At 51.6% G+C, this 23277-nt stretch overlaps 2 protein-coding genes across 5 annotated transcripts in view; both read left to right on the forward strand.

Annotated features, from left to right (window-relative positions):
* Nucleotides 1–2146: 2146 nt before the first annotated feature.
* RHBDD2 (rhomboid domain containing 2) lies at nucleotides 2147–9058 on the forward strand. The gene is made up of 4 exons (XM_056360397.1): nucleotides 2147–2314; nucleotides 3423–3817; nucleotides 4203–4353; nucleotides 6562–9058. Exons 1-4 carry the CDS (start codon nucleotides 2178–2180, stop codon nucleotides 6992–6994), a joined length of 1116 nt encoding a protein of 371 aa, XP_056216372.1. The 5' UTR covers nucleotides 2147–2177; the 3' UTR covers nucleotides 6995–9058.
* Nucleotides 9059–12608: 3550 nt separating this feature from the next.
* LOC130145171 (NADPH--cytochrome P450 reductase) overlaps nucleotides 12609–23277 on the forward strand; it is a 31379-nt gene continuing 20710 nt past the window's right edge. The window contains exons 1-2 of one of the 4 annotated variants that reach the window (XM_056329761.1): nucleotides 12618–12713; nucleotides 15005–15140. The gene's annotated coding sequence lies outside the window, so the exon portion shown is untranslated. Of the gene's footprint in view, nucleotides 12714–15001; nucleotides 15141–20034; nucleotides 20180–23277 lie in introns of those variants that run through there. The other 3 variants (XM_056329764.1, XM_056329759.1, XM_056329774.1) reach the window with 3 other exon arrangements.

Genomic DNA, 23277 nt, shown 5'->3' on the forward strand with positions numbered 1-23277 from the left:
ACTGGGGGGGCCGCTAGTGCGGAAAGGCGGGCGGGTCCCCAGTTCCCTGTCAGCACCCCCCTTGTGCATCACCATTTGGGGTGGAGAGGGTTTCAGGCTTTCCAAAACAGAATTCACCATGCCAAACTTCACAGCAGCCTGGAGGGGGAATGTCCTCACCACACTTGGGGTGTGCGCAGCCAGGAAAAGAAGTGAGGTGCTGAGATGGAGTTTAAGAAAACATCCAAAATCTGGGTGCTAAAGTAAAAAAAAACCAAAACCAAACCAACCCACAGCAGAACAGGATTGCCAGGGTTTCTGACTATCTTTAAAAGCCAAATATTGACTTGGAGAATGGCTTTCTAAGAAAAGGGCTCTTAGGAGCCACTTCTATGAAACTAGACATTGCCTCAGAAAGGAGGATTAACGACGAATGAACCGAAACGACAGCAAAACCAATATTGATTATTTTCAATTGATTGGGTTTTAGCAGTCATATTTCTTGCTTAAGATCAAGATGCCTTCTTGTGAGAGTTGGAGGGCGAAAGTTAACAGTTGCACACTTTCCATCTAGTGACAGTCTGCACATGCATCAGCTGGGGAAACAGCAAGTACTGCAAGGTTTTACCCTGTGGTTTGTTGTTGTTTTAATTTTAAAAAGCACCGAAGAGTATTCTCTGGTTTCAACTGAACAGATTGAGCAGATTTGCAAATAAGTTGGGCTGCTTCCTTCCCCCCTGGGCGTAGGAGCGGGAGGCAAATCCTACTGTCACAGCCTAAGATAAGTTTCTGTGAAACAAACAGTGACTAAAATAGTTTAAAAAAAGGGATTGAGCTCTCTGCCCATCTTCCCATTTCTGCTTGAAAAATGTCAGCTCTTCCAGCTGCAACATCTTCTCCCGCACCATTAGCCTTCCCATGTCTGCAGCAAACTGGGACCTCTGACAAAGGCTGCCTTTGCAATGCGCAGTCAGGATTAGGGCGGATCCCAAACAATGCTCTGTAGGCCAGGGCAAGCAAGGTGGGGGTATCTTTTGCTGTGCATAGAGCCTCTCAGTGCCTTTACATTCCTCAGGGGTTGAAGGATCCTCATAAATGTAAAAAGGCATGAATTGACATAAAGAAACAAGCTCACGTGTCTCTTTGCCCTCTGATAGATCTGTGCTGTGCTCTCCCATTGGTCCCAATCAAAAACTTTGAAGCTGGGATGGGAAAAAGATGTCAGCTCCTAAACCCTGTGCTCAGCCCCCTCAGCTGGAAGAGATCCCAGCTGCTTCAAAGTCTTTCCCCACTTTGTAAAATCAGAGGGAGTGTGGGAAGGTGTGCTGCTTCTGGTTCTTCCTGTGCAGATGAGACCTCATGGTTCTCTCATTAGATGTGAACCAGTGGCCAGCAACTGGGGTCTTGTCTGGAGGAGGAGCTGGTGGCAGGGTAGCTTTTCTGCCATGTTGCTGTTCCACTCGCTGCTGGGGGCCTCCCAAAATCCCACTGCCCTTGGAGCAAAGCCTCTTTTCTCCCTGCTTCTCGCTGCTTATCTGTATGTCCCTTTCCTCACACAGGGGTTTCTCAGGGTAAGGTGTTTCCACAGCAGAGCACTCCTCCATCTGCCACTTCCCTTCAGGCAGTGGTGCGTTCAGCCAGTGCATGCATGACACCGTAGACAAACAGCAGTTGATGCCATTTCAGCCGGTTTAGCCTGGTTTGTAACACACTGACATGGAGGAGGCCTGTCTTCGGGCAACCCCTCCATCTGCACCAGCGTGGGTGGGCAGACACAGCTCTGGCACGGGTGCTCCTCCCCACCTTCATCTGCCACACTTGAAGGGAAATTCTCGGCCCTTCCAAGCAGCCTAACACCGTGACATGGCAGCAGGGAGAGGACAGGGGGGTACAGCTCGGCAGGGCCTCCCGTGCCCTGGGGAGGCTGTGCATGGCGGTGGGCCGGCGGTAACCCAGCCTGGGGCAGGCTCCCAGCAATAGCTCACATCTCTCACCGGGGATAGATTTCCCTTCTGGAAAGGGAAACAATAAGAATAATTTAAAAAAAAATTTAAAAAGGAGCGGAATAAACCCCCAAACCCCGCCCGCCCGTCTCCATGGTACCGGGGGCGCCGCAGCGCCTCGCGTTGCCACGGCAACGGTCCAGGCCTTCCGCCGGCGGCCGGAAGTGGGGCTGCGCGCGGCAGCATGGCGGCGGGATGGGGGCGCCCGCCGGCTGCCACCGCTCTCACGCTGCTGCTCTCGCTCGGCGCCTCTGCGCCCGGGCTGCTGCGGGGAGCGCCTGCCGGCCGCCCCGCCGGCCTGCTGCGGCCTGCCGCTCTGCGTGCGGGGGAAGGTGAGCGGGCGCGGCCGGGGGGAGCAGCTGCGGCCTCCTCGGCCCTTCCGCCTCCCCGGCCCCTGGTGCCGCCGTCGGTCCCGCAGCCCAGGCCTCACCGAGCCTTGGTGGCTGCCTCTCCCGGCCTCCCCCTTGGCCTGCCCTGAACCCCTTGGACCCCCTGCTCTGCCCCCAGGTCTGGGCGCTTCCTCAAGTCCCTCACAGAGCCTGCTGCTTGGTCCGTGGCCCTCCTCTGCAGGCCTTCCCCGCGACCCGCACTGTGTGCTCTGCTCCCACTCCCTTGGCACTTCCCCCGGCTTGCGCTGAGCCTGCTGGGCGTCCACCTCAGCACCCCTCTACCAGGCTGCTCCTGCCTTGGCACCCATCTCTAGCCCTCGACACCATACAGAGTGGGTGTACACTGCTGGGAGCTTGAGGGATTTGCTTTCCTCAGTCCTTCTGGTATTCCCAGAACGATTTTTATCACGCTTCTAATTCCCATTTTTCTGCTTTTGCCCTGTGCAGTGATTTCTTTTAGCAGGCAGATGCTCTAAGCGGGGCAGTCAGGCTGCACCGGGTTGTGCTCTCAACTGCTATTTTTCTGGCTGAGGACTGAGGGTGGTGGGAGGAAGGTGGATCATTTTGCCTCAGGCCTCACCGAGTGCCCAGGAGAACAGCTCACCAGAGGGCCTGGGAGCACCTCTGAGGTCTGAGAACCTCCAGGCATTTTTTTGTGAGAAAAGTCAGCTTTCTAGCAGTTCAAGAAGTGTTTCTCTTAAGCAAAATCATAGTTACCATAACAGTTAATTTTTGCGTCTCTTGCCTTCTCTTTTGATGAGACTGTGATTTACTACAGATACTGTTGCTTTTTCTAGGCAGCTTTCCAGGAAGCAGCAAGTCAGTCCATATGTCTGCGATACCCAGGATAGCACTTGTTTTAACTCTGGTTATTTACGCCTAGTTTTAGAGGCCTCAAGTTCCTTCTCTCCTACACCAGGGTAGAAATGAAAGCTATTAATTAATCCTGTAGGCTTACTCTTTCTGTGCTCAAGCAGGTCACTGTAGTGGTTTAAAACAAATTCATTGCTGCCTTCCACCTTTCTGATGTGCTGGTGTGCTCAGTTCACAGGTTAGTTACCTACATCTTTGTCTATGAAGACCTGATATCCTTGACCTGTGGTGCCGTTCTCATCTGGTATTTTGCTGGCAGCTTTGAGAAGAATGTTGGCACTGTGAAGCACTGCTTCCTCACCATTGCATTTGCTGTCCTCTCTGGCCTCCTGTATCTCTTACTCGAGACTGTTGCCTCGAGGGTGTCAGAGGTAGAAGATGCCAAAGGATTCATGCCTGTAGCTTTTGCTACATTGGGTGTGTCCACCACTCGCTCACGGATGAAGAGGACTCTCTTTTTGGGGGTTAGAGTTCCAGTGGTGCTGGTGCCGTGGGTTATGCTCTCTGTAGCATGGTTTATACCCCACTCTTCTCTCTTGAGTAACCTGTGTGGGCTCCTAGCTGGGGAAGCCTGTATCCTTTCCAAGTGCAAAGCCCTGAACCAGAGTGGGATTGCTGGCCCGCAATGGGGAGGGTATGCTGTGGTTGTCATTGCCAAGATGCAGTGGCTTTATGGTGTTTCCTGGGCCCTTGCTCTCCTTTAAACTCTCACTGGCTTTGCTGGTCCTCATCACACCAGTTCTGCGTTTGTTTTTTACCTCAGACTTCTACTTACCCTGTGGCTTTAGTGTGCATAGAGAACACAGAGCTGAGGAGGGTGGTGGTCTGTAAAGGTGGTGCTGGTTAGAACTGGGAGAATTCTCCAGGGAAAATGATTTGACTGGAGCGGGGTTGTGTGTGGCTGCATGAAATGAATGTGTTTTGACTGCAGTTCTCCTTAACATGCTGCTGACTTCAGATGGTCTTGGCTACTGTGTCTGCTTGGATTTTCCAGAGTCAGTGGGTGCTAAGCTGGACCAAGTATTCCCTTTCAGTCTACTAAAGAGGATACCAGGGCTGAAATATATCCCAGGGTCCCTAGCAGAGAGAAGAGTCTTCAAAAGCAGCAAGTAAGTACAGGAGTTCGTGTGAAAGATCTTGTAGGGGAATTTTGAGGTGTAAGTGAAGGCATTACATCACATGTAAAAGCTATATTGTGCTTGTGGCTTCATATCCTGGGTGTCAGGGGGAACATACTGACCCGTTGATGTTACGCTAGTGACATTACTGTGACTAATACTTTATCACACATTAACTCAACCAGGTCTTCCAGTGAAAGCTAAATTGAGGTGAAAGACCTCTCATTTGCTGCAATGGCAGTGTGTACACATGCGAAGTATGACAGCTTAGCTGACATGAAAGTTAGTTTTGTGCAATTCTGCTCTAACATTAGGACTTAGGGCATTTGTTTCTGGCTGTGTGGCTCCCTGGGGCATGATCTTTATCTTTCTTTGCCCCACCTCACCTCCCAGGAATGCTGTGAAGTGAGTTGTGTCCAAATCTATGTAGGAGCAGAGCATTATAAATTAAAGATGTCACAAAGTTCAATGTAGACCCTTCAATACATGTTTTCAGTGTCAAGGCAAGATTGCTTTACCAAAAAGAAGCCTTGGGGCCCTTGGCTGACGTTCAGGAATAGTTTTAAGTTTGTGTGTATCACAAGCCGTGAGAACTCACTTGTATTCTAAAAAGCTTGGGAATGTAGGTCAAATTTTTCCCTATTCATTTCAGTTTCACAGAGGAAGGATAATTTTCTCTTAAGGGTTAAACCCTATGTATTGTTTAAGCCATCAGCTCACTGTAAAGCGTTCTTTGAAGTGGAAGCATTCCCAAGTGTTTGCATCTGCCCTCACCCATGAGGAAACCATAAAACAAACCCTTGCCTGCAGCAGGAGTGTGCCCCAGACCCATTAGGGCACTCAAACATGTGAGTGCTTGCCAGGGAGGCCAGGCAGATCCAGCAGCATTTGTGCTTTTACTCTCTCCCTTCTGTGCAAGTGCTGCTTTTGGGAGTAGGGACTGTCTCGCTGCATGCTGAACCTGTGTCTGCATCAGTCTAATGCTTCTGCTGATGACTGTTGCACACAGCGTCTCAGCTCTGTGTCTAAACCTGCTTTCTTTAGGTGAGGTGATGTAAATAGACTGTTCTGGCTCAAAGGTATTTACATAAACATTTGACTATCAATCAGGGTGTGGGAAGGTGTTTCTAGGATGTTTCCATTTCTGCAGTTAAATTTGCATGTCTCTGTGTCTTACACACAAGTTCTGTATGTGCTGCTGGGGCTTAATTTTTATTGTTTTGATTCTTATTCCCAACCAAGAGCTCTTGATGGTTTGGGTTTTCTTTATTTATTTTTTTCAAATTTTCATAAAATTTTCATAACATAAGGCGTCAACTTGCTACCGGACAGGAGACATTTCTAGAACATCCAGGCTTTGGTATCATGTTTGTGCCCACAAATAAAATAAAAAAAAAATCCAAACCAAAACAAAAATCAAACCAAACAACAGACCCACACCCTGAATAAAAGAAAAAATCCAAGCCCAAAAACCCCAGCATGAGCCAGTTTCTTATTCTTGCTGGGGACCTGGCAGTTACGGTCTTCATGAATATTGTCTTGGTTCTCAGCGCTCATCTTAGGGTTGTGCGTGGGCTGAGCAGTACTCCTGAAGTCCCAGAGGCTTTGGCTTCTAGGCAGATTGCCTCTCTCTTGATGTGTTTCGGTGGGATGAGTCATGCCTTCTGTTGGCAAAGGCTGTTTCTAGACCTTGCTTCTGCATGTTTAATTTTACTTGTAACTTCCCTCCTTTCCCTTTTCACTCTACAACCTGGGCTCTTACTTACACCAAAGGCCTTTATGGCTTCTTAACAAATGACACTTGGCAGCTATGACTTCTCCTGATGAATAACTTAACAGATGTGTCATTCAGGGGAAGGCAGGGAGGATGCGTATGGAAATCAAAAAGCACATTGTCGCTTGGCTTGCGTATTCCTTGCACAAAGAGACCGGGGCCAAGAACCGCGTTTGTTCAGTTGGTGGGGAATTGGTGTGGGTTGGAAGAGTGGGAACATCTGTCCTGGGAGGCCAGTAAACCTATTTTTACTCAAGTGCTGCTTATATTAAGAGCTTCTCCTGCTGTAGTGAATCTCTCTGATGGATTGCAGTGACCTTTCTGAGCACTGGTCAGGAGGAAATCTACCCCCAGGGCACTTCCAGCCCTCATTAGAGGATGCCAGTTCTGAACACAGTGTAACCTTCTGTTCTCTTCCTGCCCAGGATTAACCCCACACCAGGCGCCTACCCCACTCAAAGCTACTACTGCTCTTCGCCTCCGACTCTTCCTACTTTCCAGATGCAGCACCCCAATGTGCAGAGCCAGGGGTTTCAACACATCTGCCCTCCAGGATATGGCCATGTTCTGGGGCACAAGGGATCTCAGCATGGCCATAGTGCAGGACACAGCCTCACTTCTTCCCCCCACCAAGCCGGAGGTGCCTTCGGAGAGCATTATGTGCAGACCCATGCTGGAACCTCGCCCGGACAGTGCTGCCAGCTGGGCATGTTCTCTCCCCCGCAGCATGTGTGCCCCACTGATCCACAGACGCCTGCAGGCGTGGGCCCCCTGGCTGGCATTCAGCAAGCATCAGGGTATCCAGCAGCCACAGCGCCTCCTGTTTCAGCTGAATTTTCAAGAGTGCAGGTGTACTGATCCTCCAGAAAGCAGCAGGACTCTCACATTGTGGCAGGATCACTGCGTGACGCTTACTCGTCAGTGCATTGCTGGCATCTTTGTTGTATCTGGGGTGACTAGAGGAATGGGTTGGTAGCTCCAGTGAAGCCATTCCACTGTTCCCTGCTACAGGCTGCTTTAACTGTATTTCATTTATAATTTTTATATATTTTTTTACTTTTTGATATTGCTGGGGGATGGGGACTGTATCACTTGTGTGCTTCTTGTCTTTTTGGGGTCTTTTTTCATTGCTGTATTTAGCAGCTGCCTTTTTCCACACTGTCACTGGAGTTACAGCGCATCAGCTCCCCAACTCAAGCTAGGAACCTAATTATCAAAACACTGGACTGATCTGGGGTTTAACTAGGGTGCAGCAGTAAGGACATGTCCCAGCTGCACTGAGGCTCTTAGCTCCTATCTTGTTTACAGGTGTGATGTAGCTAGGACACCAAATAGGCAGAAATTGTGGAAGCCTTAGCTTATAACTTAATATTTGAGTGGAGGAGGACAGATATCTTCTACTAGTGACCTCTCCACTAAGAGTGTGCCTTGAAGGGGGCTTGTTAAACCAGGGCTGGGGCAAGAGGACAGAATACAGAACACCCTTTTCTGCCCGCCAAAACGCAGCTCTAAAACGCTGAAGGTCCTTCTTAGCTGTAGTCTGTGCATGCATCAACATGTTGCCTTCGTTTTCTGCTAGCACGGTGCTAGCTCAGCCTGTGTTGCCAGTGCTTGTCGATAAGGCAACCTCAGATGCATGTGAAGTAGTGGGAGATGCTTCAGTAAGGGATTTTGGCCATTTGTGGAGCGAATGTATAGAGACCCAAGGAGCTGGGAGGGACCTTAACAGTGGGTTAGAAGAAATAACTGGAATGTAGCAATGCCATTGGGGGTGTTCGCACTGCTCAGCTTTAGATGTCTCACCCACCAATGTTAGCACAATCTCTCTCTGTTGTCTGCAGAGCTGGTGGAAAGGTGTGTGGGAGAGGGGAGTTTTCAGCAAGGGATTTAGAGCAGGATGCAGTGTTTGGTGCCTGTGGCAGTAACAAAGGAGTTTGGTTAAGTCGCTGGGACTTGAGCTTTATTTCCAGCTGTGTAGCTGCTTTACTGTGCCATGCCCCGGAGGAATCTGCTGTCTCTGTGTCTGTAAATCAGCCAGGATGTCAACTATCACCTTTGACTCTTTGCTTAGAGTTTTGTTGTGCTCCAAAAAAGTAGTGCTACATGAAGCAGAAAGTGCCATTTACTGCTCACAGAGATGTTCTTACAGTGCCTAACCTGTCCCCCAGAAACCGCGATATCCTCAGGGCTCTTTGATGCTATCAGTGAGTGGAGGTCATAGGCACCGTTCAGAGCTGCATGCACCAAAGCATGTACTTGCCTCTTTCTTTTTTTCCCTCTTCAGTGTCTGAAGAAGCCCCGTGTTGCCCTATAGCCACTTCCTTCTCCAGCAGCCCTTCTGGGATGGCTGCCACAGTTACGTGTGGCCTCGCAGGGGCTTGCTTTGGGGGAAGACCAAAGTGAATGCTGAGGACTTGGACCTCAGATGCACATTGGTAAGAAGCTCTGCTTGCAAAGGTCGGCACACCTGGGCAGGGGCTTTCTGTGGGAGGATGCAGCAGTTTGGGAAAACCAGCCTGGAGTTGGTGGCCCGCTCTGTCTCATCCCTGAGTGTTTTGCTCCTCCACGGGATCCCAAAAGGACTTGACTTCATGGTCCTTTTTTTCCTGCTGAAAGCAATTGCGTTGTTAGGTGGTTAGTGTGGAGCAAGAACAGAATAAGGTGCTTGTTTATAAAAAGTAAAAACTTAAAAGTGTGATTTTAATACCAAGAAAGAAATGCAAGAGATGACATTGAAATGTTGATACTCCACTCTCATTTGTGCCTTGATTTTCCTCCTTGTGAGAGCCTCACCTGTAAACCTAGGAATTTGTTCACTGTTTTCTCCAGAAATGTGCAGAATGGTGATGAAGACTAGTAGCAATTGCAGATGTTGTATACCTCCAAATTTTAAGCGTGAAAGACAAAGTACTAAGTCTCCAGGTTTGCTTTCAAGCTGGAGTGTGCTCCTTGGGATGGTGGGTTAGGCACTAGCTGTGGGGCAGGTTGGTGACAAAGGATGTGCACCGGGGATGAGTGGTACTGCACACTGGAAAATGCTTGTGGGGCTGGAATCTGGTTATTTTCCTTTCTGAATTTATCGGTTGATCTAGTAAGAGAACTACTCTCCCTGCAGAGCCTCTAAAGGGATGGCGTGTTTCCAGTGAGTAGTTTCATGGCTTTACAGTGATAAAGGAAGCCCTGGGCTGTAAGAGTCATTGTAGTGTGGCTGCTGGCAGCGAGACCAGCCCCAAGCCTGCCTGGTGTGGGGGGCAGACAGCCCACCTCTTTCCAGGAGGGGCTGTTTTGGCAGTGAGGGACATGCCCCTGTGCAAGGAGCAGGTACCAGCCACTAACCTTTCCATGCTGGGACAAGGCAACCGCCACAGCTTTCCAGGTGAGCCCTGGGGATGGGATGTGGCAGGATGGGCACAAACTCACAGTTTGGGTTTTTTTTTCCTTCTGCTCCCAACTCTTTGGTGAGTTTATTGGTGACCTTGGCAGGTCAGTGGGTCTCTCTGACCTCTACAGCTTCCACCGTGTCGCCAGGGCTGTTCCAATCCCAGCTGCATGACTGCCTCGGCACCTGCCTGTCACTTGCAGCGTGTTGTACCAGTCTTCAGTGGCCTTCAGACAGGCGTTTGCAAAGATTTTTTTTTCCTAGTGAAATCTGTTCCCTGCCTTTCCTGTAGGCAGCTGTTTCACAGTGAAATGCTTTTGTATAAACCAGCTGAGGTCCTTCTGTGGAGTCCAAGCAAGTTCCCGTTCCCCAGGGTTTGTGGCAAACTGGGAACTCCTTGCCCAGGGAAGGGAAGTTGCTGGGAGGGAGGGAGGGAAGAAGTTGGGATGAGGCATTTGCAAACGTTGTGTCCAAGGCTGAAAAGAGGAATTACATTTGTAAGAGAGTGAGGTAAAAATCACCAGCTCATTGGGCTTTGGCATTTGCCTAACTAAGCTCACAGCAACATCACTGATCACCCGTTGCAGTACCAGATCATTTCCTTGGAGGGGAGATAGAGAATTAAAGTTCCTAAAGCGGGTAGGAGGGGAAAAAATAACAAAGAAAAAAATCCTTAACCAATAAACCCCCACTTCAGGCTGGGATGGCTTGCTCCTGGGGACCGTGCTGCCCCTGAAGGTTTGCTATTCTGTGCCTCTGGCGCATTCCCAGTAAAACTGCCACTTCTTTCAGCATCAGGATTGCATCTGCTCTGGAGGCAACGAGACAGGAAAGCCCCTTGGGTTGTCCCGTATCCTCAGGGGTCACTGCAGAGTGACAAGTGTCTGGGGACAAGCACTGGGAGCTGAGCCGGCTGTTCCCCCATGCTCGGGGTAGCGGTCGTGCTAGGGGAAGGATGATTTGGGAGAACCCAGCTCCGTCCCCTCTTGTGCACCCCCCATGGTGCAAGGGAAAAAGAGTCGGGGGTGTGTGAAGAAAGCAAAACTGGCTTGAATCTGCATCACTGCTCCATCTGGGAGCAACAGGGTCCTGCAGCACGGGGAGACCTGGCAGGAGGCATTGATGCTGGAAGAAAACCAGGTCTGTGTTTCTTTGCTTTCCTGTCACTCATTTGTGGCAAAGCATGCGCTTGCAGCCGGGTACCCTGCGCTGGGGGCTGGGTTACCTGCACCAGGGCCAGGGTGCGGCCAAACATCACCTCCAGGTCCCACTGGGTCCCAGATTGTTTGCTGGCACTGTGGAGGCTCCACGGCCAAAAGCTCGGCCCTGGGGATGGAGGAGACTGGCCAGGGGTGAGCCCAACATGCCTGGTGGCAGGTGGGAGAGAGATGTGTAGAAACAGAGCACTGACTGGATGGGACCCTGCAGGCTGGCCAGGCTCTGCTTCCCCATCCCCCTGGGGTGTTCAGGTTGCATGTGATGAGATGCCACCCCCTTCCCTAACGGGAACAGCACGGGATGGGCTGTGCCACAATGCCTATCCCTGCTCCAGGCACCTGATGGGTTGAGGATGACCCCAAACCATCAGCCAGCTCTGTTCTGCCGTCCCCTTGGGGCTGGTGTGGGTGCATCCCGGCCACTGCAATGTTTAACCTGTGGCCATTCACCCTGCGGGGGATGGTCACGGACTGGAGTCACCCTGAGGAGCCTCTACCCTGGGGAGCCCCTGCAGGGCTGGTCCCGGAGCCAATGTGGGTGACAGTGGTGCCTGGGTGGCCACGCACCCCTGAGCCCTTTGCTCAGATGCCGTTGTAAAAGGGGGTGTCCCCGCAGCCCTGGGCATTGCTGCCCCACAGTGGGTGCTTCTGGGGTCCGTGCCCCCTCTTGGACCCTTGGGTGCCTGCCCCTCAGCTGGTGCAGACTTTGCACCTTCCCCAAGGGTTTTATTGACTCTGAAGCCAGCGTCAATACGGCGATAGTGGCAGGACTGTGACCTCGGTTGTGCCAGCATATGCTCAGGCCGAGGGAGGGAACCAGCCCCTGGGTGACCCCAGCACGATGCCGGGGGCTGGGCCCTGGCAGTGGGGCTGCTCGGTGGGGTCAGGGCAAGCTGTGGCCAAGCTGGGCTCAGCAGAGTCATGACCCAGGTTCAGAAAGAAAGGTGAGGGGAAGGCACCGCTCCCTCCGTGCCACCGGGAGCCGGGGTGTGAAACGCTCTCCACCAGCATCACTGGGGATGTTTCTGGAGCTGCCTGTGCAACGTGGGGGTGGCAGCAGGGTGAGTGTTTAGAGAAAGGCACCCCAAAGCATCCGAACCCCCTTGCTGTGGGTAAATCAGGAGCATTTGCTTGCCCTGGCTGCAGGCTGGCCAGGCAGAGCAGCCCCTCAGCCCCCCAGGAGGGCTGGTGGTGACCCACCGATGGGTGCCAGCCTCTGCACAGGGACCCCCGTGGGCCCTGCTCCGGGCAGCAGGGGGCTGGGGTCCTGCGGTGCTGCTGAGGGCACCCAGGCACTGGGCACAGCTGCAGCTGGGGGGCCTGGGGGGCCTGGCCCAGACAGGGCCTGTGCCTAAGGCTGCTTCGCACCCTGACCCTGCTGTGACCCCTAACCTGACCCCAAAACTGACCCCAGCCTTGCCCTTGCTATAACCCCAAACCTGACCCCAGTCCTGACCCCAAACCCAGATGCCACCTTGACCCAATGCTGGCCCCAATCCTCACCCCCCCCCCCCCCCCCCAGCTACAATGCCGGCCCTAACCCTGACCCCACACCTTGACCCCTGCCCCACTGTGACCTCTGACCCCTAGCCCTCTGAGCACTGACCCCTACCCTTGACCACACTGCACCCTAATGCTAACCGCCCCCGCACCCCCACCCTACCCTGCGTTCCGACCCCTGACACCCACCTTGACCTTTGACCCCAGCACCCCGCCCTGACCCTAACCCCGACCCCTCGCCCTCCCCGCTGCTCCCTGTCCCTTTAAGACCCCCCTACACCTGCCGCCGTGGGGCCGTACCAACCGCGCCGCCGCGAAGGGGGGGATCCCTACCGGCTGGCGCGCCCGCAGCCCATTGGCGGGCGGGCGGGGGCGGAGCGTTTCTCCCCCCGCTCCTGTGCCCGCGTGGTGCGGTCCTCCCTACGTGCCGGCCGCGCCGGGGCTGCGGGGCGCCGTTGCCGGGGTCGAACGGGCCGGGCCGGTGGGTGACGGGGCCGGGGCTCCCTGGGCTGGGGCCGTCGGGGCAGCGGGGCCCGGGGTGGGTCCCCTGTGGCGGGTCCCCTGTGGCGGGGGCGGCCGGGCCGGGACAGCGGGGCCCTTTCTGGCGGAGCGGAGAGGGCCGGCATCCCTCGGAGCGGGGCTGGATGGTGGGCCCCCGTTATGGGGGGGGCTGGTGTGACTGGGCCTCTGTTATGGGGGGGGCTGGTGTGACTGGGCCTCTGTTATGGGGGGGGCTGGTGTGACTGGGCCTCTGTTATGGGGGGGGGCTGGTGTGACTGGGGTCCTGTGGTGGGGGAGATTGGGATGGTTAGGGTCTCTTGTATGGGGGATGGCGTGAGTGGGCCCCTTTAATTGGGGGGGACTGGTGTGACTAGGGTCACCTGCATGGGGGGGCTGGCCCCCCCCCCTTACTGGGGGAACTGGTGTGGCTAGGGTTTCCTGGGGAGACTGGTGTGTCTAGGGTTTCCTGTATGGGGGGCTGGCATGGGTGGGCTCCTCCTTATTGGGGGGCTGGCGTGACTAGAGTCCCCTTTATGGGGGGCTGGCATGGGTGGGCCCCCTGTTATTGGGGGGACTGGTGTGACTAGAGTCCCCTTTATGGGGGGCTGGCATGGGTGGGCCCCCTGTTATTTGGGGGGTGGGGGTGCCCCTCTAATGCCTGGCTCCCTGGGTCTGTGGGGCAGGGGGCTAGCCAGCACCCAGGCGGCAGGGTCCCCTGCCTTGGGGCAGAGGAGGGGGTGTGAGGCAGGGTGGGCAGCTGGGGAAGGGGGTGCTCCAGGGTGCTGCCCCCCCTGCCTCGCTTCCACTGCACTCAGGGGCTGCTTGTGCTTACCCCATCCCAGGCTGCTGCTGGTTAAAACCTTTCAATTAACTTCTTTTTCTGGCACTTCTCTGCAGAACGTTTTTCACGGCATCTGACTGATGCCTTTGCTGCACGCTGGGCTGGTTTGCTGTTGTTCTGCCTCTTGCTCTTTATAAACCTCTGGGATGTTGAAAGACTGTTTGCCCCTGTCTTTTCCTGATGGTATTGCTTTGCAAAGTGAAATCGTTGCCTTAGGGAATGTCCCTGTTGAAGGAAATAATGGAAAACCCCCTCTCTTGGAATATTAAAGCTGGAGAGGGGGTGAATATACCTGGATCATGATGCTGGGAGTTAGTCATCGGTGTGGAATTGATTCTTAGGAAGTTGACTGACTTGCAGGAGTAAGCACAGCTGGTGCACCTTGGGGTGTGCTTTGGTCTGCCAGTGTTTAGACCATGGGTTAGCTCTCAGAGCGTGAGAAGGAATAGTAGTGCTTAGTGGAATGCATATAGAGCAGAAGGATTGCAGAGGTTTTCTGCCTGATCTGAGCAAGTCTGGAAAACTGGAATGAGTTTATACTTCTACAGCTTTTTTAAAAAGCAGAAACATGATATCCAGTTGAGAAGCACAGGGAAGGATCAGGTCTCTGTTTTTAAATCCTGAAAGTGAACCAGTGCTAGTGTTGGTGGGGGCATCCTTTCTTCCATACTGCTTTATCCTTTGTGTGGACTGTAGTGAGCGGCTGCATGATTTAATATTTTTTTTTTTGCCAGCTGGCAGAGCTGCGCTTAGTGGGGTGCGTTGATGCACACATCCCTTTTGCTAGATGAAGGGGAATGTGCTTTCTTCCAATGTTTTTGTAGCTCTGTGAGAAATCCTGATTTCTGTTGTGCACATGCAAAGCAAACTTGCAGATTAATCTGCTGCAGGTGAGGAAACTGGTGTTTTGTCACAGAAGGGCTGGTGAACCAGATCCCTCCTGGAAAACCTGATGTTGTCCCAGTACAGCTCTTGGTTTTCCTTTGGATGCATCTTGTGCTGGTTGATTGCCCTGAAACGGGCTGTGCATGGCACAGTGTGTGGGTTGAGAGAGTCCTCTGTGTCGCACGTGGATGCGATGGTGCACGAGAACTGTATTTGCAAAACACTTTTCTGTAAAGCAGGACAGAAACAGGGAGGTTACTGGTGCTACAGGGCAAAAAAACCCAACTGACGCAACTGAACACTTTCTCTTCATCTTCTAACAAGGAGAGTAAGATGAAGTGTGGGCAGGAAGGAGGAGTGTCACACCACTAACCCTCTGTTAATTAGTCCTGATCTAATTGTGACGGAGTAAAATCTCTTGCTTTGTCATCGCTTTGTAGGCGCTTCCTGTTCAGTCCATAATCTATCGGGTGGTGCCTTCTGGGTAGCCATGGTTGACCAAGTAAGTGCCTTCAGCAACTTTTATTTTGTTTCTTCCAAAGCAGCTGGAGGAGTTTGACGGGGCCATACGACCAAAACTCCTTGTCTTGTTTTGAGGGAGGCTCTCCCCGTGGCTCGCCACCCTTTGTGCTGGAGCTCACAGGCCCCATCAGTGCTTGTTTGCAGAACTGTAGGTGCAAGGTAACCTCTTGAGCATCGCAGGTTGTGGAGCATCTGTGGGGGCAGCTGGGTTTGGGGAGGGTGGCTGGGAGCAATGGTTTCTTTACCCAGTTCACCCACATTGAAAGCGGCATGTGGAACTGTGTCTGGAGTGAAATTCCATTTGATCTTTACTCTCTCCTTTGGCTGTTGCAACACAGCCAAAATACCATGTTCTCTCGATCCTGGAGGACTAGGGAAAAGGGTTCCCTGCTCACGTCTTTGATCCTGCTATCTCCTCCCCATCCCTCTGCTCTGGTATAAAAGAAAGCCACCCAGCCGTTACCTTTGCTGACACTGAACTTTGTTCTGTTTCGTGACATGGGCTCTCCTACCTCTAAAAACACAACCTGTAGAACTTGCATAAGTTGCTTTCCCAATGTGATCATTTGATCCGAGTGGTGAGATTACTTTATACTATTGTTGAGAGTGAGTCACAAGCCCTGCAGTGACAGGTGCACCTCTGCCAAGATTGGTTTTTTATAGAGTTTGAAGTTTCATATATCAGAACAAATAATTACAGGCTGCTTGTAATCTCTTGCTGCTTCTCCCGAAGTAAACATTCAAGTCAATTGTGTGCTGCTGATCATTTATGGAATCCAGAAAGAGCGGAAGAGGAGTGCTTGTATCTCTAGTGGCTTCTTTAGGGCCACAAGTCCCAAGAGTGGCCAAGTTTGATCTGCGGTGGCAGATTATTGTAGTGTTCTTGGTTAGTTATCAGCCACTTCTGGGCCTCTAGTTATTCTTTTGCGAGGAATGAGGTAGAGTTATTGACTAACTTTCCATTCTCCCTGTAAGGAGTAGGAGATGGGGAGGCTGGAGTTAAAGATGGGGTTGGATTTTTCTCCTTGGAAAATCTGGCTCAGCAGTGCATGGGCAATTCTGTAGGGAGTTGGTAGGTCTGTCTTTGTGGCACTGGCAAGTATGCTGGATCTTGCTGCATGGTTGCTTGTGAAATGCATCTATTGACTTGCTTTCACGGGTCATTGCTAGCATCTCTCTGTTCTAGCTAACTCCAAGCATTGGAGGAGCAAGCTGGTAAAAAGCCTGCAAGGATTGTGCAAGCCCTGGTTGTGAAACAGGGCTGTATGCATAACTGCTGGAGGTAAGAGGAGCAGCTTGTGCTCTGAAGCGGAAAAAAAAAATATCCCGTGTCAAGTACCTTCTGTTTATGTTGACCGTAGTGGGGTGGGAGTGCTGTTTTTGCAACTGGGGATCAGCCTTTCAGCCTGTGACCTTGCTTATTCCCTGCCTGACTTGTCTGTTGTCCTGTGGCCCGTGGCCCTTTTTGACATGGGGACACCTGCTTTGGGTATGGGATTGATTTCTGAGGTGTGCTGGTGCACGTGACTGTGTGTGGTTGCAGGGGGCTGGGCTGGGTAGTTGCCTGTATTTCACAAACGTTCGGTAACATGAAATAGAGCTCAGATAATCTTACCTGTAACAGCCTGGGAGGTTTGTAGGGTGACTTCACACACTCCTAACAGGGCAGCCAGATGTGAAACCTGGATCTGGGACCAGGAGGACAGATCCCTGGCTGAGTTCCCACGGGATGTAAGGATCATGCAGTAACACCTCCTTCCTGTACAGCAACATAGGAGACACGCTGAAGTCATGTCTGAAAAGCTCTTGCATCCTCAGAGGAAAGCTACCTTATAAATACAAAATGTCCTGGTTCCATCCAAACAGTGCTTGGTTTTCCTTAAAAAAATCCCCCAAACACTATTTTGACTGGAGGCCTTTACAGTTCTTAAACCTTTGCAAGATCTATTTAATCGTGTCCCTCTGATGCTCTTCCAGCTGTTGGTTTCAAAGGAAACCTCCCAAATGAGAACAGCCGTGAGTGGGTTTTTCTCTCCAAACTCCTCCTTGTGGAAGAGGTCAAAATCCGTGGCTACCAACCCTGTCCGCAGGGCTCCCCTCCCTGTAGTGCTGCAGGCAAAATCACAGCTTGTCACACCAACCCTCAACAAAAGCAGGCGGGGGTAAGCAAACAGCCTGTTTGGAGGAACTGAACTTTCAGCTGTGGCAGCGTTGGGTGCAACACTTGCAGAACAACACTTGCAGAAGAGGCTGCTGAAAAAAATACCATATTCCCCTCTTGATGTTAAAAAACCCCCATTTTCAGCAGGACCTGAACCATGCAAAATGCATGCCTGAATGGGTTGCTCCTAAGATTTTGCAGCATTGCCCTCTGAGCAGTTGATGTGACTGCATAGTGCCTGTGATAATTAGCGATGGGGTGGTCTACAACCCATACAGATTTGTCCTGGCTCCTGCATATGGGTGGTGTTGAGACCCCTGTTCCTCCATTCAAACGACGCTCTGAATTTGTTCCTCCCAGTCCCAGGGAGGAACAGTATTAGTTAGCAAGGGGGTTCGGTTTACCCATTGTTCTCAGGTTTTATTTATCCTGTTAATCCTGAAGTGCTTTTTTTTTCCTGTACTGGCTCATGTTAATCTGCGTGAAGGAAGGTGTTCGGGTGCCTAAGCTGGTGAGATGCCACACATCCTTGTTTAAAGTTTGAGAGATGGGCTTTTATCTGGTGAAAGGAAATGTGCAAATGTAGTTATTCTGGGTTGCTTTCTTTTCAGACAGCTCGGCAAGTTTGAATTCATTTTTGTGTTGGATAACTCCTTAAGTCCTTTTGATTTAGTGTACTGGGCTCCCTGCACAGCTCCCCCTGCCCCCCCCCCCCCCCCCCCCCCCTTGGTATATCCATAGGGTAGAGTTGCTTTCTGCTTCAGTAAAACTGTTCCTCGGTTCTCTTCCTTGCTTTTACAACTGCTCTGCTGGCCTTGAATAAGACCCACTGACCAGGAAAAAAATCCAAGTGTGACAGTGAAAGTTCAAATATGCAGTATTTCAAGCTTCAGACTGACTGATGCATGCTCAGCATCTGCCTCGTGCCTAAAATAGATGTTCTGCCAATGTCTGAGCTGGTGTGTCAAGGCCTGGTTAGAAGAGACCTTGCAAGAGTAATTTGTTCTGTTTCACAAAAAAAACAGCTTCTGTGTTTCTTACCCCTGCTTGAGGTGCTGCTGCAGCCGAGTTCTGTGTTCACATGGGGATTTCTGAGCTGGTGGAAGCATTGGAGGCCCATGGAGAGGCAACTTTTCTAGTGTTCAAGAGAGACTGCTGCTTTCCACCCTTCTTCATTGAGCTGGGGGTGGTGGTTAATGGGAAGTTGTGGTGGGAATACTTGTTTTTTAAATATGTGGGAAGAAAGTGATGCAGAAGTGCTAGGCATGGTGAGCTGTCATGTGTAGTGAAAGCTGAACCTCGCTGTTGCAGGTACTGGTGGAAGTCAGTCCTGGATCACTGCTCACTGTTGCCCTGGCGAGGAAAGCACGCCTTTGGCCCTCGCTGGGTGCAGTCGCTGCCCTGTTTCACAGCAAGCACCAACTTGGGGGGTTAAAACAAGGCTGATGGGGCGAGGAAGCCATGAGGCTTCCCCCCACACTTTCCTTCCCCAGGAGCCCACCTGCAGGATGAGCCCCACCCCCCCCGGAGCAGGGAGCCCAGGCATGGCCACTTGTCTGGTGTCTGGTTGGATCAAAAGCTTCTTGTTGATGGGAAATGCAATCTGTGCAGAGAAAAGGCTAATCCGAGGGCTGCTGAAGGGGTAATGTTAAATAACCTGGATCTGAGTGCCTGTGTTGATGGTCTGCTTTTGTTTTGGAAAGGACCACTTTTCTTGCCAGGTCTCCTTTTACTATAAAGGAAAGGAAAAAGCTAATTTGAGGCTTGCTGAGACTGGCACAGGCTGATGTAAACAGAATTTCTTATTCTAATCGGTTGCATTCATACCCAAAGAGGAATGAGAGGCCATCTGGTTTTGCCCCAAGGGTCTCCTGGCCTAATACCACACACTAGCACATCAGAAAGCCCTCGCTGCGGTGGGATTCTGCGGTGGGATTCGTAAGAGACCGGGCAGAAATGTCATCTCCACCACAGCCCTGCTTTCCTTCTGCAGTTGCCTCTCCTCCTTCCTTGTGGGCTTCTGTCTGTGGGGCTTCTCTTCCTGACACACGCTGGTAACCCTCCTGTCTTGTATCTTTAGTGGGTGAAAGAAGGAAACCCTTTGCTGGTCACAAGACTGCATTCCTCTTTGTAAGCAAGTCTTTTCCTTCTCCTGCACTGCCACTGCTGTGTGGAGCAACAGGGGCTCGCTTCAGCTTCCTTCTGGTGCTGCCGTCTGTGTGAGCTCTCGACCAGCTTTGCAGATGCCATGGGAATAGGGTCCTGTGAGAAGGTTGCTGAGTGGTTTTTTGTGGTTTTTTTTTTTTTTTTTTGTTCCTCCTAGGTGTTTCAGTTAAGTTAGCTTCTATTCAGTCTTCCCATTTTGCTGTTGTTTCTAAAGCTCAGGCTGCAGCTTGGTGCTGTACAAAGAGAAGGAGCTTCCCTTTGCTCTGGCTGCTCATCTCTGTTGTGTGTCTCCCCTCTATCCTGAAGCTGTCTTCTGGGGCTGTGCCATGATGCCAGTGGAAATAATTGATCTCAGCTTTAAAACCGGGCTTTTTGAAGGCTTCTTCTGGAAGCCAGTCATGCCCCTGATCTGTGCTGTGCCGTGGTCCTGTGCAAGAATGGTCAGCACAGGAAAGGGGGATGCCTAGGGCAGGCAAGGCATGTGGTGGGAAGGGTGGTCTAGTCATGCGCACCCACCTGCACCTAGGGACTCCGGCTCTGGCACACCTCGTGGTAACGCTGACGTCCCCAGCCACGCAGGGCTTCCAGCACTAGAAATCGTGACAGCTGTGGTTCCGCTTTGTTCACTAATGCAATGCATGTGCTGAGTCAGTGGCATGAGGGTCATCATCATGTGGCTGCCGAGAGCAAGAAGAGTGCTCTGCCAAGTCAGCTCTACCAGTCCTGTCCCCTTCCCCAGTGGGGCTTTTACTGGGAGTCTGGAGTGATCCAGTCTGAAAGAACCGGTGGCTTTTTGAGTGTGCGTCGCGTTTAGATGCGGTGGTGACTTGTGTGGATTCCTGTTGACAAGAAACTGGAAAGCCGTCCTTTGGTGAGTGTTGTTAGTGGAGATCGGTTAGTGGAGAGGGGCTGGGCACTGCAGGGCTTGTGCTGGCAGTGGGAGGGTACGGCCGAGGCACAAGGCAAGCTCTTGCTGCGGGCACGGTTTGACTTCAGCCACCTGACGTCCCTGCTAGCATTCCGCTGAGACAGCCTGGACCTTGCTGCGGGCTGGGGAAGGCTTGGCTGCCTGCACCCTGCTGAGCTCCCTTTGAATGGTGCCTGGCACTGGTGTGGGTGCTGGGCAGAGGGTGACTAATGGCACTGTGTGCATTTATGTCACTCAGTTCCTCCTTTGACTCTGGTCGTCACAGATTTATTTTGCACGTACTGCAAAATAGAGCTGCTGCTGGCAGCTCCCGAGTTTATCTGCAGGTGTCCAAAGGGTGCTGATGCTGCTCAGTTCCCATTGGGAAAACTGTTTCAGTAATCTCTGGGGCACAGGAGATGGGGGTGCAGCCTCTGTGCTGCCCCGTGCCAGGGCACGCAGCGCACGTAGGGCACAGCAGGACTCGTGCCTATCACCACACGGGTGTGCAGGGATTGTGGGGAGCCCTCTCTGCTGTCTTCAGTTGAACACGGGGGCTTCTTGGTGCTACTGGCTGTGATCAGCTGGCCGGCTGGAGCCCGGGGATCGGTTACTGGAGGTGGGAGCAGTGAGCAGCCCCGAGCTGCGCTTGGTCAGCAGCCTTCCTTCTCCTTTCCCTTTCACGTGAGCAGGGCTGATGCTGTGGGTCACGGCATGCTTGTGATGGCACAGGCCAGAGGAGAGTCAAGCACAGAGCTTGGTCACTTGTTTTTGGGGCAAGAGTTGCAGGCTGCAGTCCTGGTCTGGGACCGGGAAGTCAAATTGTCCTGAGACACTTGAAACACATCACAGACATTACACAAAAAAAATCCACCTCCTTCAAGCTCACAAAGAGCCAAATTCCTGCCCAAATCACCAACTTGGCTTCAGAGCCAAGGCTTTTTGGTCATACTAGAAGATAGTACAATGTGACTTGCAGAAACATCCCTATATTTGCAGAAAGGGAGACCTCCCAGCCACATTTCATGACCGTGGTGTTGTGTTCCAGCCTGCTTTCAGGGGCATCTGCTGCATCATCTGTTGATGCGGTCAGCTGTGTGCAAGAGAGGGGGAGGAATAGATCTTTTGGGTCTCGTGCTGACTACATGGCTTTTAGGGCACTCCCTGTGCTGTCATGTCTGTTCTAATACTATTTTTATTTATATTTTAGTATTTGTAACCGTGTGACCTGATAGCACTTTTAGGCTATATGGAAATCATGGGGGATTTGAGGATGCCTGGTACTAGCTCCCAGTTCTTTGCTTCAAAGATGGGCATGAAAATTAGGAATACAATTTTTCTTTTTTTTTTTTACTCTAAGAAGGAAGTGCATCTGTTGGGTAGCATGGAGATGTGCAGCGAGGATCCCCGGTGACTGACTGATTGTGAGCTGCCATGTATCAAATAAATTCACCTGTTTAGAAGCTGCATTCAGAGGCTGGAAAGCTGTGCTAAAGTACAGCATTGCTTGATTGCAATCTTTCAAATTGTTGTGACTTTTCTGTGTGACGTAGATGCCTCACATCTCAGCTGAGACTGAATGCTTTACACCAGATACAGTGTGCATAAGCAAGGATCTAGGAACTGGAGCCATGATTAAAAAGAAAAAAAGGTGTGTGTGTGGAAATGGAAGTCTGTCTTACCTTGATTTGAAGATATAATAAACATTTGGGATAAAATAACTAACCTTGAAACTGGTGTCGGGGGAAATTCTGCATCAAATTTCTTTTCCCCTTTAAAAGTCTGGCCTGATTCTATTGGTGTCCTTCCAGAGACCGCAGGATTTCCAGGATAACTAAGTTCCAAGTAAAAGTCAGGTTTATTTTCACTGGATGTTAGGACAGGACATGTATTTGAAAATGAATTGCTGTAAACTTCTGGGAAATAATAGTTATGACCAAAGAGTGAGATTGAGGAACAATCTTCCTGTGCTAGGTGGAGTTAAATAAAGTTTCTGAGTTATGACAGCCCTTTATGTAAAGAAGCGTGAGGTCTAATTCCACATCTTTGCCTTTCTCTTGCTACACCTAAGCAAACCTTTTCCTGAGGGTGGGGATGGTGAAGGGAAAGCAAAAAGAAAGCCCTGTAGCTAGGATATAGGACTTGAGTCTAAATGTCCAGGACCAGATAGAGCCCAACATCAAAATTAAAGCAGTTCTTGAGTCTTAGGTTCCATTGCTAGAGAATGACTGTTTCCTTCCAGGATTAGAGGTCAGTATATAGCCTTTATGCTATGGAGAGTTGTGAATGAAGAGAGGAGACCAAACCAGGATTCTGGTCCATGCACCAGACGCGTAAGCCTCCAGAAATAACTCTTCCCTCTGGCTGTGGGGAGTGAGCGGGTGGTCTGGCAGCAGCTGTAGGTTCCCCTTTGAAGTGCTGGAGAGCTGCAGTGTGGTGAAGGCCAGGAGATGGTATGGCTTCCTCCCCCGTGTCTGTCCACGCGGCGTTCCTGGGAGCTTCCTTCCTGAGGGTGCCTCTCTCCAAGGCATTGCTACCTGCGAGAGCAGACCGCCTCGGGAGGCTTGAAAAAGCAAAACCCATCGTGGCTGCTGCTTGTCCCCTCCGCTCTGTGTGGCCAGAAGCTGTGCTGTTTTGGGCACAGCGATGGAGTTCTGCTGGCCCTCGCCTTGCTGATGAGCTCATGAACTCATTCTCTTGCCTTGTGTAAGGGCAGCTGGCTGATATCCCTGTCTGAGCTATCTGGAGCTGGGAGGGGAATTGCTGTGGGGCCAGGTGCATGCAGCTTGTACGCATTCCACCCCAGGCTGGTGGCCGCTCACCAGAGACGTGCCTGGCTTTGAAACTCCTCTCCCTGTGCGCTTTGTTACAAGGGATGCTGCTGTGCTCTGTGCAAGGAGGCTTTCTTAGGGCTCAGCTGCTGCGAGTGCTGGATTTGGTGCTCGGATGGGAAAGGGTGCAGCTCCTGCCCAAAAATCAGCTTAGCATGGTCTCTATGAGCCTTGGATTTTGGCGTTTGTTTTTTTTCTTCCCCATGGTTTGTCATAGCCTTATGTGCCATA

This window comes from Falco biarmicus, chromosome 1 (assembly GCF_023638135.1).
Source record: "Falco biarmicus isolate bFalBia1 chromosome 1, bFalBia1.pri, whole genome shotgun sequence".
Taxonomy (NCBI): Eukaryota; Metazoa; Chordata; class Aves; order Falconiformes; family Falconidae; genus Falco; species Falco biarmicus.